This window comes from Branchiostoma belcheri, unplaced genomic scaffold, assembly GCF_001625305.1.
Source record: "Branchiostoma belcheri isolate BF01 breed outbred unplaced genomic scaffold, Haploidv18h27 scaffold248, whole genome shotgun sequence".
In the NCBI taxonomy this organism is placed as follows: domain Eukaryota; kingdom Metazoa; phylum Chordata; class Leptocardii; order Amphioxiformes; family Branchiostomatidae; genus Branchiostoma; species Branchiostoma belcheri.
Window position 1 is genome coordinate 67,307 of NW_017803852.1, and position 17,384 is coordinate 84,690.

The 17,384-nt window shown below is 39.6% G+C and overlaps 1 protein-coding gene across 1 annotated transcript in view; it reads right to left on the reverse strand.

Annotated features, from left to right (window-relative positions):
- The window catches only part of LOC109471323, a 19,511-nt gene extending 3,541 nt beyond the window's left edge, over positions 1 to 15,970 (reverse strand). The window contains exons 1-16 of the mRNA XM_019770612.1: positions 15,775 to 15,970; positions 14,768 to 14,934; positions 13,587 to 13,685; positions 12,614 to 12,776; positions 11,945 to 12,099; positions 10,699 to 10,836; positions 10,041 to 10,193; positions 9,352 to 9,504; positions 8,706 to 8,784; positions 8,094 to 8,294; positions 7,391 to 7,538; positions 4,511 to 4,797; positions 3,084 to 3,247; positions 2,362 to 2,503; positions 1,312 to 1,575; positions 477 to 837 (exon numbers count right to left, since the gene is read on the reverse strand). Of these exons, the coding sequence (XP_019626171.1) occupies positions 477 to 837; positions 1,312 to 1,575; positions 2,362 to 2,503; positions 3,084 to 3,247; positions 4,511 to 4,797; positions 7,391 to 7,538; positions 8,094 to 8,294; positions 8,706 to 8,784; positions 9,352 to 9,504; positions 10,041 to 10,193; positions 10,699 to 10,836; positions 11,945 to 12,099; positions 12,614 to 12,776; positions 13,587 to 13,685; positions 14,768 to 14,934; positions 15,775 to 15,913 (2,813 nt within the window). The 5' untranslated portion in view covers positions 15,914 to 15,970. The remainder of the gene's footprint in view (positions 1 to 476; positions 838 to 1,311; positions 1,576 to 2,361; positions 2,504 to 3,083; positions 3,248 to 4,510; positions 4,798 to 7,390; positions 7,539 to 8,093; positions 8,295 to 8,705; positions 8,785 to 9,351; positions 9,505 to 10,040; positions 10,194 to 10,698; positions 10,837 to 11,944; positions 12,100 to 12,613; positions 12,777 to 13,586; positions 13,686 to 14,767; positions 14,935 to 15,774) is intronic.
- Between the last annotated feature and the right edge of the window lie 1,414 nt (positions 15,971 to 17,384).

Sequence of the window (17,384 nt, forward strand, 5' to 3'; positions counted from 1 at the left end):
CGGTGCATTAACCCTTTATTAATCAATACAGTAATTTATAAATGTTGCAAAATTACCTTAAATTTTTTATTACATTTTCTCCATTATTGTCTTTGGAAATGTAGTTTTCTACCAGTGCATGCTATGTATAGTTTATGCCTTTTACAATCGCTGTGCAATAAATTTGTGCATTATTACTATCCTCATCTTGATTACATTGATAGAATACAAGCGTTTTCTTACTCATAGAAACTAGCGTATTTGTCCATTACTACGTAAATAAAGTACTGTAAATCGTTTTAGGAACAATTACAGTGGCAAAAACAATTTGGTAAAACCTATAGACAGCGACGTAAGCAAGATTAGAAGAATCTCTTTTTGTGCATATGAAAATACCAATGTCCAATCCTTCCAAAGTTCCTTGATTTATCATGGGAATCGCATACAAAGCACAAACACACACTACCGAAAACATGCTGGCAAAGGTAAAAACTTACGCCATGTCCATGAAGTTGTACTTGCGCCACTCGTTGATGAACATGACGAGTCCTCCCATAGTGGACGTGGCGAACATCGGGTCGGTGATGGGGAAGATGCGGGAGACGAGCGAGTGGCGCGCCAGGTAGTTGATGCCGATGGTGTCCTTGAAGTGCGGCAGCAGCAGGCGGTGGACGGGGTGGTCCGGGGGCAGGTAGGTGTGCAGGGACACCGCGATGGGCTCCATGGCGAGGTGAGTGTAGCCCAGATGGTACAGGAACTGGTGCACGTTGTTGTCAGCTGACATCACGTGCATCTTGGCGAACATGTACTTGTTTGGGTGGGTCTTGGCTGTCTCTGGTGAGTACACCTCATTTCTACCTACAGTTTAAAAGGTGAATTGTTTAAAAAGTTCTAATCAGTAGTAGGGCAATCACAAAACTCGTAATTGGCTGTGACAAATTTTGTATTGATATAGGGAGATTAAAAAATATATTATGGACCCATGGGTTTGTCCATTTTGTCCAGAGTTATTTTAAGATGAACATCACTTTTTTGGGTTGTATGTACCAAATATTTTGATATAACTAGTTCAGTACGCGCTAGGCTAAAATATCGAATACCAAAATGTTTCTCAATGGACTAAAAGGCACATCCATGTACATAATATTATTTCTGCATAGTATACATAGGAAAATATATCAATTGACATCTAGTTAGACATTCCCTCACTGCTTTCAAAGGTACATTCTTATCCCATGCTGAACACTATTGTATTATGTAGATGGGCCTTATGGAACTGTACCTGTAGATGCCATGTACCTGTAGATGCCCAGTGTGTAAAATAAAACATACCCTTGTTTCTGTTGAGTTGTATACCCAGCAAATTAAGACGATTCTTTCCGCCTGGGAGCTGTTCGTTGAACATGAGCAGGATGGGCGCGTAGAAGAATTTGCCCGGAGTAGCGGGAACACCGAGCATGGGCGCGTAGTCCACGATGAACAGCCTGTTCTCTTCCATGAGCTGCAGGGTGGTCTTGCCTTGTCCTTTCAGTCCGAGCATTTCTGCTGGGATCCGGCTCTGGTCCTTACACACGGTCACCAGCATGGGGTTGATGCCTGTAGATGAGACACTGCAGTTAATACAATATACGAAAGAAAAAGTAGGTTCTTTTGTCATATTATATATAGCCTCTCTGATACTGACGACCCCCCCTACAACCAGGGTTAGGAAAGCTCAGGAGCAAGGTCGGCTGAGTCGGCCGGATATCGGTTAGGTTGGCTATTGTTCGGCTGCGCCAGCAGAATGTTTCAAAATATCTTAAACATGTGGGTGAGGACTGGAGGTTTGACCTTGGTAGGCTGGTGTTCGGGAGTATTTCGGCGCGTAGTTGACAGTCAATTTTTACTCCAATTTAACGCAATTTCGATTCAATTTGTATATGAAGGTAAGCGTTGCCTATATCGATATGGTTATTCATAAGAAATGTCATTTTAAATCTATAACATGGCACCATTAACACTGTAACTGTATTACTGAAGTAAGATTAGAAAATGTAACACAATGGTATCAGCATTATGCAATCCTCAGGGACTGTCAAAAAACATTAATATCTCTAAAAATCCACGGAACGTGCAAAATTTTAGGAATGTTTCGCCTGGTCTCCACTCTATCGTGGTTAGAGCAGATTGTCTTCCGGGCTGCAGGAGCTCTTTGCCGCCTGACTCAACTAGAATCATCGGTAGGTTTTACACGGCGGGAGTTTATGACTTATGTATTGGGGCAGGCACAAAACTCCCACCGCCTGGCTATTTGAGATCGGCTGGAAAAGTAACATCTCCAAAAAAAACCTGCTGCAACCAAGCTAGACTGAACACAAGACTTAATAATGTTGTGATACGAACCCTGAAGATACTGCCGGCAGAACTCTGCGTCATTCTGCCACTCTTCTATCAGCCTCTCGTTAGCAGGCAGGTAGCCGCTGAAGTTGACCTTCCACGGGTCCCAGATGCCCTTGACTTCCGCAAGACGGACCATAATCTGAGCCTGTGTAGTAAGACGTACAGTACTGTACATATTGTATTTCCTTTTGCAAACAAACATTACATGAGAGGAAGGCATGTATTATATTACAGAGTGCAGTAAACAATATTTCAAAAGAATTATCTATGATTTTTTTAAATCAATTTAATCTCTAACAGCTTACATTCATACGAGAATGGGTTTAACTTTATATATGTATTATAAATGTTTTCCTGATAGGTGGTAGACACTCTCAGTGTCCTAGACAGAGTAACGAAACCGAATAACATAAACATAAAACAAGAGAAACTAATGAACGGAAAACAAAGTCAATGCGTCCAGGTCAGAAGTTACAAGTAATGTTTTTTTTTTACTTCCTTAATTATAGGCATGACGTACAGTGTGTCGCTTTAATATGCCTTGTCATACAAAGCATAGAACGTTACATGCCGCAAAAAGAGCAAGCATCAAATAGATCCTGAACTAATTTGGATTGCATAAGGACAAAAGCTCATACCAAGGTAAATTTAACCTAACAAGTGTCAGGGAATATTGGAACTAAGCATTAAAACTGTTCCATGGTGACAATGGGAGGGTTAAATACCTGAGACCCGATAAACTCCATGAGACGCTGCATTAGTCTCCCTGCTTTAACCGGAGTGAACATCTCCGCCGTGGGCATGGGAACACAGGCTGCCGGCATCTCCTCTAGTGGAACATCGGGGTGGCTCCGGAGACGTTTGGTTTTCTCCAGTTCGTACTTCTGGCCTTTGGGATGAACAAATTGGATAAATTGATTGTCACCATTGTAACTCTGCTGTAATGTGGATATTTATATTTCAGTCCATACCATGGTATGGATGAAATATATTGTGTTCTCTCATGTTTCTCCTTCTCCTTCTCCTCCTTCTCCTCCTCCTGCCAAACAGTCAAAGGGATTCAACTCCGCCATCATTCAGCCAAATGACCTGAAATTTGGCATGGAGGTAGAGTGGGCAAATACCCCCAGACGTTTTTTTCATTTTTTTGAAACATGCCCTTGACAAATTTTTATGAAGGTTTTTTTGGGGCATTTTTCGAGAAAAAATGGATTTTTGGATCCTGAGCCCTGGTATTACAACCAAATGATATGACATTCGGTACAAGGGTACCTTGAACGTGTGTATACAGAATAGCAGTCATGTATTTGGCATACACCACTTCCAAATGACTCATTTGGGGGACTTTAATGGCTATTTTCAGCAAAAAAAGGGCCAAAAGTGCTATACCCGTTCCATGTTCTATCTAAAGAATGGCCGGTTCCATCCATGGAACACGTGTTCCATTGCAGGTTACCTGAGGTCACATTGAACCTAAGTGGTGCGTAATGACCCACACATTCAATTTTATGTGCCTAAGACCTTCAAAATGTATCAAATCTCATCATTGTTAGTTTTTGCATACCTGTAATAAGATTAGTAAAGCTTTCGAGATTCAAAGTACTTGTTATTGCATCTTTGTTCTCATATAGCTACTATTTAATTCATTTATTTGAGAACCTTTGCCAGTTTTGCACTGGGGTAAGTTTGGAATAGTCCACTTTTGCGTGGGAGGGAGATGGACTGAAATATGCTGTATTTGCTCCCAAGCAAATGTCGGCCTTTCTAGTTCTTAGTTGTTTTACGACGAAATGAGTACACAGACGCAGGGACGTATATATGTATATGTCAGGGTATAGATTGCAATCTGGTAGAATCGGCGATTCTATTAGTAAAGATCCGGACGGGAATCTCTGCTGGTACCATTGGAGATTCTAACAGCAGACATCCTGATCATAGTTTCTGCCGTCACAATTATCAATTCCATCGGTAGAGATGATCATCAGAGAGTGAATATCGTTATATATCCACTCCTTTCGCTCCATCCTCAACATCTCTATTATAGTTAATGGTCCAGGCAGATATTGTATTTGAGATACTTGGAAACCTATCGGCTAGCGTTGATAGGGATGTCTTCTGATAGAATTGACGATTTGGGTAAATATTTGGGTACCTTGTCCAAGGAACGACGTGATGAGGCTGGTGAACTCGTTCCTGATGACGTCCAGTTCGCTCTGGAAGACCGGGGCCAGGAACGGCAGGCTGATCTGTTTCACAAGTTTTCCTCCTTCCTGAGCTTCCTTGGGTTTGTCGTGCATCTTCAGGTACAGCCTGACGTTTAGCGTCCCTCCTCCCTGCTGCACGTCCAGAGTCTTCTTCTTCTCCTGGCCTGACGTCAGCTCGTCCAGGTTGACGTTAGCTGTCCCCATGATGTCGTCCTGTCCGACTGTGTCTCGGTCCCTGTGGATGGAAAATAGAACATTCAGGGCGTTCTGTCGTCTATCGTGGGGCTTACATCGTGGAAATAGTACTCTAGCTAAAACGAGATTTTTTTTAACATAAACATTTTAACAGGCGGAAATTTACAGACTATTAATTGTCCTTTGTAAAATCGTTTTACTTCCCAAAGATTACACTTTTGTCTCTATCTGTTCATTGTGCAGTTTTTGATAAATCAGGCGAAATTAGAATAGGTATCACAACGTGACCGTGCACTCTACAACTTAACTATCAGCCACGGTGTAGAAACCGTAGGTAATGTAAAGTAAGTCCTATGGATTTTTTTATTATACTTCTAATACTTGACTAATATTGAAGAAAAAAACTTTCTAAATGCGCTTTGATCGTCCTGTATTAAACAAACCCATTTCAAATTACATGTTTAACATCACAAAGAGACGAGAAGCCGAAAGAAGCCGAACCTCTGTATTAGTGTAGTTTTACAGCTGTTTGTACTTCAAACATGTATATTACCTTTTCATCTGTTTAGGTCTCGGACCGGAGTTTTTTTCACGATTTTGGATCCGGTGGATACCCTCAGACCGAAGGGCCATAATTACTCCGCCAAAAAAAGTACGCCGGGAAATCTCATTACATCAGTCAACGGAGGTTTCCAGCCGGCTTCCGAAACAATTTTGGTTATTGTCCGTCGACTCTATAATTTGGGTAGAAACTGTAGTTAAACGTAAATTTTGGATACGAAAAATGTATTTTTTTTGCAGTTTTTTCAACGGACCTGCTTGGAAAAAAACGAATATTCCCAGGCTAACGGCTTATATGCTGAAATAGCTTACTACTTTCTGTTTCTGAAAAACAGAAAAAAAATATAGGTTGTTGCGATAAGTTTTTCGCAAAATCCGGTGACGCGAACCCCTAAAAATTCCACATAGAACGCAGTTATTTGGGTCATCAGGCGACAAACCGCATCACCCTTGCTCGCGGACTAATACCAAAAACGCTTCGCTGGCCGTCCAACTTCACCGCGCCGAAAAACACTACAATCCCAAGGCTTTTTGATCGATTCAAAACCTAGTTGAAAATCTACAGCGATCGCCGAGCTATGGGGAGCCAAACCTAGCGTGACAACCTCGCAGATCCGGCGATTTACTGCGCACTATTTGGTCAGAATTAAACTCCGACCCGGAACCTTAACCTGTACTTAGCCCGATAGGGCATGAATGTACAATAAAGATTATTATTATTATCATTCTCGAAAGGTGGAGCCTATTCCTCTTTTTTCATGTCTTTTTTTTAATTATCTCCCGCATTTCAAGTCAGGTATCCATTTTGCATCTGGGCGAAGTGAGGAAAGTCGCGCAAAGTATCTAGCCGGGAATACAATGAATTGAATTAGTAACCTCTCGGTACAAAAGTTACCTCACAAAGCATTGCATGTCATGGCGAAATACAGTTTTAACTTCATTTTTCACACTTTAACCCTAATATACACCTGGGGTCCGCGCGGACCCCAGCACTATATATTCTGTAATATCTTTTTTGTTTCTAAAGATTTTTTTCTGAAATTTTAGGTAATTGTCACCCACAAAGTTGTCTATCAATACAGTGCAGAAAACTCCGTTTCTACCATTTATAAAAAAAATTTAATCTGATTTTCTTTTGGGGTCCGCGCGGACCCCAGCCGGCTTTCGATCATAATGGATACACTGGCGTTCTTATACATTACCTTATTTCCGTTTTTATATGTTTTTATGCATTCATCGTATGTCTACCAAGTTTTCAGAGAATGGTGTAGTAATAGAATTAAATTTTAATAACTTTGGTGTAATTATGACGTCATATGACGTCAGAGCTAATAATATAGTCCGCCATATTGGATTTGGACCAATGACGTCATCAAATTAGCATATTCTATACATATTAAATGATTTAACTTATATTTAATTATGTAAGATGTTACTCATGTTGGAAAAGAAGTGTAATTTAATATAAAACTCAGAAAATGTTTATGTTTAAACCAAAATTACTTCTATTTTCAAAAAACTACCCGTTGCCATGGCAACACAAATAAAACATCAACTTACTAGTATTAAACTAATATGAACTTTTTTCCAGAGACATTTTAGGAAAGGTCTCCAAATTTGATACTTCTAGCGCAAGCCGTTTAGCCGCTATCTGAGATCAAAGTTGGGCCTCAAAAGCCCCTTCAGTCTGAAATGGGTTTAAAAATCGGGTATTTCTTCTTGTCTTCTTTTCTTCACCAAAAAATAGAAAAAGTTTAAAATGTATGATTTTTGTATGTAATGTGGACACAGAGGTTCCCACATCAGTTTGCAAAACAATTGAGCTGGTAGCATGTTGATAATTTCTAAAAATTAGCGAAAAACTGCTCTGGGGTCCGCGCGGACCCCAGGTGTACAGATTAATCAGTCCGGGAAGGTGTTCTGTTAAGGGTTAAGAGACGTTTCTATATCTGCTGTATGATCTATGCAGGAAGAAATTCTGATGCGATCTAGTGTCCGCTATAGCTACCACTCGGCCATAGGAGGTCACTTCGTTAGTTAAACTGTTTTGTAATATGAAAAGTAAATCTTACATGATTGTAAAGATGACGTTCCTGCTGCGGGAAGTCACTGACAGCTCAAACCGCTCGTCCCAGTTAGGATTCTGGGTAGCCCGGCAGACCTTTGTCGTCACAGGCTTCCCATCATTCACCGCGAGGACAATGTACGGGTCAGCGTCACCTGTAATCAAGAAATGTTTTTATTTTCTGTAATTGGTTATGTTGGACGTAGTCTCTCTTTTTTCATACAAGTTGTTTGTACTTGCAATTAGCCCTCAGGTATGTATTTATTTACAATAGACTTAGCAATATTACATATATGATAATGTACATTATATAATGTATATTATTAATATTAGAAGAAACAGAATCGACTTATTTAGACTATAGTAATGTTCTATAATTGCTAGCGTAAATAAATACGTCAACTATTTTAAGATAGATTGCTTTTTTCGTTCACAGCCACATTGTCTGTCCTTTTTTTTTACATTATTCAATGTTTTTCTGAAGAAAAACTATTATTTTGTTTCGACATGTACAATGTACCTACCCCAGTGGGTTAGGTACCATGTGCATGTGTGTATATATGCACAATAAAGGTCTAAATTCGTTTATAAATTCCATATATTAAGTTCATTCGTAACGTCGCCATATGATGCGTGCAGGTTTACATTACATACAATAGAAATGAAAAATTTATTAATAAAATAAAAACATCAAAACGTGAAATACTTACACCAGCCGTCAGTGCGTGCCAGATCAGAGGCGCTCCCAACAACGACCTCTAGCGTCCCGACCTCGGAGTGGAAGAGCTGCTGCAGCCCGGTGATGCACGCCGTGTAGGCCGCCTTCTGGTTGTCTTGGATACGGGACACCGCAAACGACACGCTGACGTCAAAGGTACACTCGAACTTCACTTCAGTCTCTTTCTCTCCAACTGAAACAACGGTTAGGAAATAAGTTGTATATAACAGCAAGACAATTTTCACAATATTCATATATTTTCCATTCAATCATGTCATGACTCTATATAGATAGATCTACGTACTCATTCCGGTCTATTTGTAGCGCTTTGCAGAATAGAAAATGGCTTGAAACAGACAGAAAGGTAATTATGTCAATACGCTATATTCCTATAGGCGTATTCTTAGAATATGCTATTATACATGTAGTTGCATTGTTTGCTTTACCAGTGTAACCATACATTGCACCGAGTACAACTGTCAAGTAATAAAATTCATTTATTCTATCATCATTACTTAGCATTGATATAGTTAAAACAATAGGAAGCAAATTCATTGCTGTGGTTAATTATGTTTATAAAAGTAAGCCCCCCTCCCTTACTCACGTTCTGTCATAGTAATTGTTGTGTACACGTTGTCCATGGCAACCGGAGGTGGAGGGTCCATACTCAGGAGGCTGTAGATCTATTAGTAACGGGAGACATTTCAGGATTTTAGTAATAAAATAGAAAAAAAGTTCTAGATAAGTTAAGCCACTATAGAAAATAACAAGGAATAGGAGATTTTAGAAATCCGAAAAGATTTTGGTTATGTGTTTACTATATTCGATATTCTGGGTATCTGTCTACATTGGAGTTATTCGCAATATATATTGTAGTTGTGTATCAATTTTATTACGTTATGCAATTGAGGATTAAAATTACAGATGATGTTGTACTGTTGGTTATGATAATAAGATAACAATTAACTAAATATTTTAAGACTATTGTTACTCGATAACTAGTAAACATACTCAAGTAACGCATACTAGTAGTCAAAATATTCAAATTAAATGTGTTGTATGTGTAAAATTCCGATTCGTTGGCAGAATTCCATTGACCATTTTATGACTTGTTATGGCAAGACCTTTCATGTTTGTTATGCTAAGCACAATTTAATCTGAAACACAGACACACAAAAAACAACACCTTCATGTTTAAGAAAAAAAACAGAAAAGTGGTTGCAGTTCAAATGTCGATGTGGTAAACTTACTTCCACATGTGTTTTGTCGTCCCTCCATTCCAGCCTCTCCCTGATTTTACTCTTCGTTTTGGAAGTAACAAAACGCCGGATGCAGCCTTGTACGTCATTTCCGGGAGCCTCGATCTCCATACTCTCGTAGATCTTCCAGTACTCCATGCAGTCCTGTGCATTAAAATTTACATCGTTTTATCCTACATTCCTACATTAAAGGGGAAACATCATACTGGCGTTTTATTATGTTATAGCCTTTTTAAAAAAAAGTGTCCCAGTAAAACCCGTAAAGGCATTAGCACAAATAAAGAAATTGTCTAGCATACATTCAACAGTCCTAGTGGCACAGGAAACATGTTCTTAACAAGTCCTTGCCCGAGTTGAGTCACAATTGTCTTTTATAGCGATCTTAAGGTCATTTGTGGTAGTGAAACTTTTTCAACCACCCACTCTGCTACAATGAAATACATACACACTCACACACACACACACACACTCACAAACACTTACACACACACACACACACACAAAGACACACACACACACACACACACAAGGACACTTACACACACACACACACACACAAAGACACTTACACATACACACACAAACATGAAGCAAACACAAACGAATCAATTACACACACTAACAGACACTCTTAAGTTTATACCTAGTTGAAAAAAAAATCTGACAAAAAATTGACCCACCCGTCCAAAAGGCCTAAACGCTTTCCACACGTCCTCCACAGGTCCTCTGACGATGCCCCGGGCGACTGAGGCGTACGCGCCCTTCGTGAAAACTGGAGGTCTCGTACTTTTGTTTGATTCCTTCTGACTGGCCTTCTGCTCCCCAAAGGTTTCCTGAAAGGAAATAGATTTACTAAGATTCTTTAAACACCAACTGTGTTTCAAAAATGTACTAAGCGCATTCTACATGTATGGACAAGATAGTATTCGGAAACCTATGTAGAATACAAAATCTTGTACAAATGTTTTCTTTCACCACGGTGTCTACAAATTAACACTTTGAAGAGGTGTTCGAAAATCTTTCTAAAATCGTCTATACTAGCTGATGCACTAATAAATTGCATGAAGCAGTCTCCTTTTAAATCAATCAAAGACAGAAGATGTAGAGATAATGTAAAACGACGAACACCTTTGAAAGCAACGAAGGCATGTTGATGTGATGTGGAAAAGGTTAATGTATTTTTCAGTTTGAAAAAAAAAATTAAGCCAACAATAGCCCATTACACTCTCACACAGGGTCTGAGAGATATAGGGGGACAGAGATTGATAGAATTATAGTGTGAGAGAGTGAAAGAGAACACTATCTCTAAGGTAACAAGATATTTGAATTGATTATTACCTTGAGCCATTCTATCCTGCTGGCGATAGCTGGTACGAACCATGTCTTGAACTGTTCCACAGGAGCGTCCTTCGCCGGCAGGAAGGAACAGTCGTACACCACCTTCACCTTGTTAGGGTTCACGGCGAAGAACTGCAGCTGTAAGAAAAGTTCATGTTTACAGAAACGCATCTTCTAGTAGCTTAAACATTTCTTATTGTATCAGACTTTTATTAGAAATGTGTATAAAGTATACGTAACTGTATAAAATGGATGCGATTATATGCTCAGTGTTTTATTTTTTTTTGCTGTTGTGTACCCTAATATATGAATCGAATGCACACACGATAATGATATTACCCCGTTTCCTGTTTTCTTTCTTATGTAATTATAAAGTCACTAATTTAGGACCAACCCACAGTATTGCCGCCGAATACTAGCCGACATACTATTAGGTTGGCAAATGTTTGTGAGCATTCTTGCTAGGCTCTACCAGGCTTTGGGAAGTGGCTGAAAAGAGTACAAATCGGCCAATTAGAGAGATAACATGCCAATGAAGTTGGTCTGCTGGAGAGAACGGTTTGGGGCTACAGTCTTGCCAAATGTAGGCCACTTCTAACTTTCTCTCTCTATATATATATATACAAATCTAAGCAAATCTGAGTGAATTTGTGACATGCGAAACACCAGCCACACATGCCATAACTCCCTGACCAACACCCGACTGTTTTAAAAACTTTAGAACACCCTTCATGTGCAGACGGATGTTACCTGACCTTGACGAACACTAGCCGACTCCTTTTTGCAAGTCTACGAAAGCCACGCCTTCCGCACTGGTGTTCCAGTGCTGATTCAATGGACAAAACGGCGTCGGCACTGGACGTCCAGTGCCGACGAGAGCCGATCACTGGTGTTCCAGTGCTGAACGGCCTTTTCCCAGTGCTGAAGCGCCCTCACTACTGGTGTTCCAGTGCTGAACGTTGTCTGACAGCACTCGGTTTCCAGTGCTGAAATCCTTTTAGCACTGGTGTTCCAGTGACAGAATCCTGTCAGCACTCGGTTACTAGTGCTGAACGCGCGGAAGAATGACGGCAGAGAGGTTCAAAGGTTTAAAGGTTACCCAGTGCTGAAAACGCCCTAAGCACTGGGATCCTTTTCTTAGATTTACTCCTCACTATTGTTTGGGAGGGCAGTTTAGCCAGTATTCTGAAATGTGCATATGTGACAGGGCTTAGACAGTCGTGACCTGTTATGAAGCGTTGCTTACCCTTCCCCTGTAGTACTTGCAGTGCAGGAATTCCGGACTGTTGTCTCCCTCATACACGAACAGGTAGTCACTGGAGTCAGCCCAGGCCAGACGGACCTTCAGAGAACGGTCCTTGGTGAAGTAGATCGTTCGGTGGAGTCCTTTGACAACGGTGCCTTTAATAAAAAAGAAGCACTCGTATATATCATGTATTTAATCATTTGCATGGTATTCTATTTCATACCCCAGGTATGGTATCACTGACATGTGAAATAATTAGACAATTATTTGAATTAAAAAAAACATAATTAAACGCAATTTAATATATAATGTAATCAGACAATTTGAATCGGACAAACGTCGTTGTCAAACTGGTCCATAATTTGAAATTATGAACAATACAGAATTGCGCCATCATTTGAAAACTGCGGTGAAGTGATTTTTGACTGACAGGGGTCGGATTAAGTGTAGTAACAATACGGCATTGTAGGGTGTTCTTGCACAAGGTTATAAGCAAATTTGGTAAGGAAATATATGTATAGATATGTCAAAATGTTAGCATTTACCGTTCAAAAGCATGCTTCTTTCCCTCAAACTCCCCTTTTATATCATGTGTAGTCACATGTTTCGAGTTGCGCCTAATTAACATAAACATCACATTTACTGGTATTGTATTATATTGAGACCCACTCGTAGCCTCGCGTATCCATGTGACGTCATTCCAGTTTCCCACAATGCCCCATATTTTCTCGCGAGAACAGCCGACATCCAGTTCAAACCGGTGTTTTCCTCCGACCCTTTCACGGACAACGAAGTTCAGAATGTCCCGGATGCGAGCTCCCAGAAGATGAACCTAATACAACACAAACACACGAACTATAACCAACTTTTTACCTAAATTATTCTAATTTTATCAACTTTATGTAGTAGGTATTCCTTTAGTTACATTATATATGTATGTTTTTCAATCTTTTGCCCGATATCAGCTCTTGCTGCCTGGTTATCCTGTATTTTGTTGTTGCAATACAAAAAATAGATAAATTTCTGAGTTTTTACATTCATCAAACGTCGTAAGCTTGCGACAAACAACATAAAAAAACATAAAGATTTTGTCGTCAATGTGTTGTTTTATATTCCCTTATAATAGCCTTAATAGGTCATTTTAGAACTATTTATGGCTACTCGATAATAATTTGAAATTACTGCTTCTAAAAATGCACGGTAAGTCGGAAGATGATTGTTTGTGACGTTTGATGTTAAAAAAAACAATTCCTAGATGTAACATCTGTGTCCATAATATCACCAGGGTCCATAATATCGAGACATTGAAAAAAAAGTGTTCTTAAAGATATTTTTTTACTGCAACATACTTTTGGTATGCACTCCTTCGCACATCAAATGTACATACATAGGGTATGTTGCAGTAAAATATCTTTAAGCACATTATTTCTTAAGGTGGCGATATTATAGACCCTGGTGATATTATGGACACAGATGGACACAAAAACATAAAAGCTTTACGTAAAATGTATTTGGAATTGGAATTGCAAAAATATAGCGCTCAATAAAAAGTTTAGATCTTTACTGGTGATTTTTTATTGCTACCGGTAGTAAGTTTCACGTTTCATGTAGTGTATTTGAAAGAGAACCGAGTATTACTGACCATGTGGTAGCCGATATCCTGGCGACGTTTGTTCCTGTCTTTAATGGCGGACACGAAGCGGACTGATATGGTCACCCTGGCCGTGCTGGTTCCCTCAACCTAAAAAATACAAACAAGTAGTTCGTTTAGGCAGGGCTGATGTACAGTTTTCTTTTTTTTTCTTAAAGTTAACAGCCATGTAATGTTTTGTGCCAGATAATGATTATAAACCAACTCGAAAATACATATCTAAGTTTTCAGCGCTTGGTCATTGGCAAGTACAATTTATGATGCATGGCTCTCATGACAGTCCTAACATGACTAAGTTCAAGACTGCAGTAAACAGATTCTTGTTGAATTCCTCCTAGAGATTTTCTACTTTTTGACAATAATGTACCATGTAATTATGTATTATGTATAATGTATTTCATAAGGGTATGTATGTGTAATCAAGCGAGGGGAATTGATGTGACATATTGAACCGAAGATCATCGTTATACGATGTTAAGATCAGGTTCACTCTGCACTGATTAGAAAAAAAGGAGGCTGGGAGCAATACTATCATCACTGCCGACTGAGAAGTATAACTTGGGTAGCTTAGTGAGATGTGTTTGCTTACAAGAGTGTTTCTGCATTAATAAGGTAAATCTGAGCTAGTTTTGTTATTACGTAACAGTAGAAGACCTAGTCACACAACAGTATGTAGGTCAGACTAAAAATAATAATCGATTTTAAACACAATATGCCATTCAGCAAGGGGCCTATGATTACATGAGCTGACCATTCAACCTACAATCATTCCACCCTGGTCATGATTGACGTATGCTCTACAACCTCCTTTTTTGTAGAGCATACGTCTATGCAAAAATACGATACATAGTTGTGACGCACTCAAACTACATGCTTATATTCACGTCACCACTAGACATAGAATAAACCTTACATCACAAAATATGGGTACAACCTACTTTACGTTCTCGGAAAGTATGAAATCTCCGAGATCTTTTTTTTTTTTTTTGCAAAGCTTCAATGGCTCTGCATTGCATTGACTCACAATGCAATCTCTACTCAAGCAACTGGTTAGATTTTGATTTTTTTTTCCTGTTGCTTGAGTTAATCTTTTAATAATAATGAGTTACTTTGTGAATCTTTCTCGTACTTGTATTTCTAACTTACATCTACGTAATAACAACTGTTGGTACCTTTATTGTCATCTCGTATTTCTTGTACAAATCGTTTGACTCCGCCTCCTGGACCCTCCATGTACGAGTGGTATCGTCCTTCTCCACCAGCTTCATCTCCCGCTGCCCCTCGGCCAGGTCTGCCGGGTCGTAGTAGAAGGACACCACCGTGCCCACCGCCCCATAACCTGGGAATTCATCATCATCATTATCATGCCTCAGGATTATACTAATCCGGTGAGGTACAGTTGATAAAGTTACTCCAGTATGTCCTATCTATCATAGCAGACACTAATGCAGACCCTGCGAGAGCAGTGTCTTTCTCTAACAGGGACAAAGGTGTAGTATAAGGACGTCCCACTCTACGTCTCCCAGTAGGCAACCACTGTACTAGTCTACCAGCTGGTTCGTTACTACGAACAACAGACCCTGCCAGGCTACAGATGAAATGGGCGGGAGAGATCCATAGAGTTGTTTGATTATTTTTGTTTGTTTGTTAGATGTTGTCTCCATAAAAAATATACACTGTTCTTAACATTCTTATAATTTAGTAATTTTTCTTAATTTCACCTTGAAATAAAGAAACGTTAACTTATCATCATCTTACGTGTGTGTTGGTAATAATCATAGTAAAATGTTGAGCTTTATCCCAATACAACGGGTACAGGGTGATCAAATTTTCAACGACCACTGTCGCCTTCATCAGGATAATTAATGACCAATCACTCCCGAACGCAAACGTAAACGTCACGCGTTTGTAACCGTAACTCTCGCGAGATTACGTGACGGGTCATTAATTATCCTGATGAAGGCGACAGTGGTCGTTGAGAATTTGATCACTGTTTACCTTAGAGCTGGAATAAAGTTCATCATATTACTATAAAAAGCGTTAACAATACCGAAATTGCTAGAAACAATCCATAAATCGTTGTCTTTAGAATACGTTCACTAAAAAAAGTAAAATATATTTCACCCTAACGTTGTGAAGTAACATTGTAAAAACATCAACATCGACCTATAGTTAGTACCTTTAACAACACGTAGGTTCTCGTGCCCCTCCATGTGCAGCTGCAGTTCCACGAAGTCCCGAAAGGCGGACCAGTAGACCTCAGCAGACACAGGCATGTCCTCGGTGTGGGTCAAGAACACCTCAGCACCATCTGACATAAACTCTGTAGAACACAACACTCCATTGAATAATCGAGATTTAGTAATGAATCACTATTATAACAATTTTAGGATCCTTTCTCACTTTTAATATCCTCATTTTGTATGAGTCACGTATTATGATTTCTTTGTATTTTTTCATTTGTGTGCAGTTTTCAATTGCTTTAACGCATTTCTAGGTAATAACTTACGTTTTCAGGACGTTAATTATTAGGTACCAATGGTTCCCAATGTAGTGCTCATCAGTCCAGTAATACCAAAGCCAACCTGAAGCCCTTGTCACACATTCATGACATTTCCCCGATATTGTTCCACTGTTTTTTAAAAATAAGTTTGGCCAAATTTAGGCCACGCATGATTTTATATACGAAATAAAGTGAATTTTAGTAATCTTTGATTCACTCCTGAAAGGTGGATTGGAGCTATGCTAACTTGATCCTTCGGCCCTTACTTTACATAATCATATTGCACACAAATACATGTATGTACTCGTAACAAGCTAGAGGCTATACGGAACGCATATGTAAATGTACACAAAATACAAAGATGAGGTCGATATTCTGATATAGTAAATTCCAATATATGGGAGGGTGGTGCTTTTGGCCATTTTAAACCACACTAAGTATTAGGCATTACAAAAAACTGCTTAGGTATATGGGACAATCGGAAATCGTGACTTACCCCTAGGCACCTTACAATCATCGACAAGTTTCTTCAGACTGAACAGCTCTTTCGTGGCGACTGGTTGAACGAAGGCCTGGTGAACAGCAGCTGTCGGTTGTACAGTCGCATGGGGAACAGCAGCTGTTCGCTGTACAACCGTTTGGGGGTCAACAACTATTGGTTGTACAGCCGTTGTTTTAGAGACTTTAGTTCCCATTTTGTTCGTGACTGTAATAATACATGAAACAATTGTTAAGTTACGTGTGAACATCTCTGTACAACAATCGTTAACTTGCCAGTGACCAGGATATCTACTTATTACCTCCATGAAACATGGAGGTATTGTTGTTGGCGTGTCTGTCTGTGTGTCTGTGTGTGTGTGTGTGTTTGTTTGTGTGTGTTTCCGCAACTTTGTGGTCAGCATAACTTCAGAACACCTAAATGGATTAAGATGATATTTGGTATGTTGGTAAGTCTTGGAAAGACAAACGTCAATGTCAAATATGGGCCTCCTGGTGGCTGACCTTGGTACTGTAGCAGGACTTCTGGTTTTTGTATCTTTTGTCCTGAACATGCTATTATCTTGACAGATAGCCCTGCAGTTCCAGAGCAAGCCACTAGAGGGGCCAAACTCACGACACTTCCTCCCCAGCACAAGAGCTACCAACCATTTTAATTTCGTTGCCGTGGCATGTCTAGACCATGAGATATCAAAACCAAAAATACAGTTGCTGTACCATAACAAGCCGCTAGGGAACCCAAAATCGAATCAGTTCGACGTCTTATAACGACCTATTTACTTACTAAA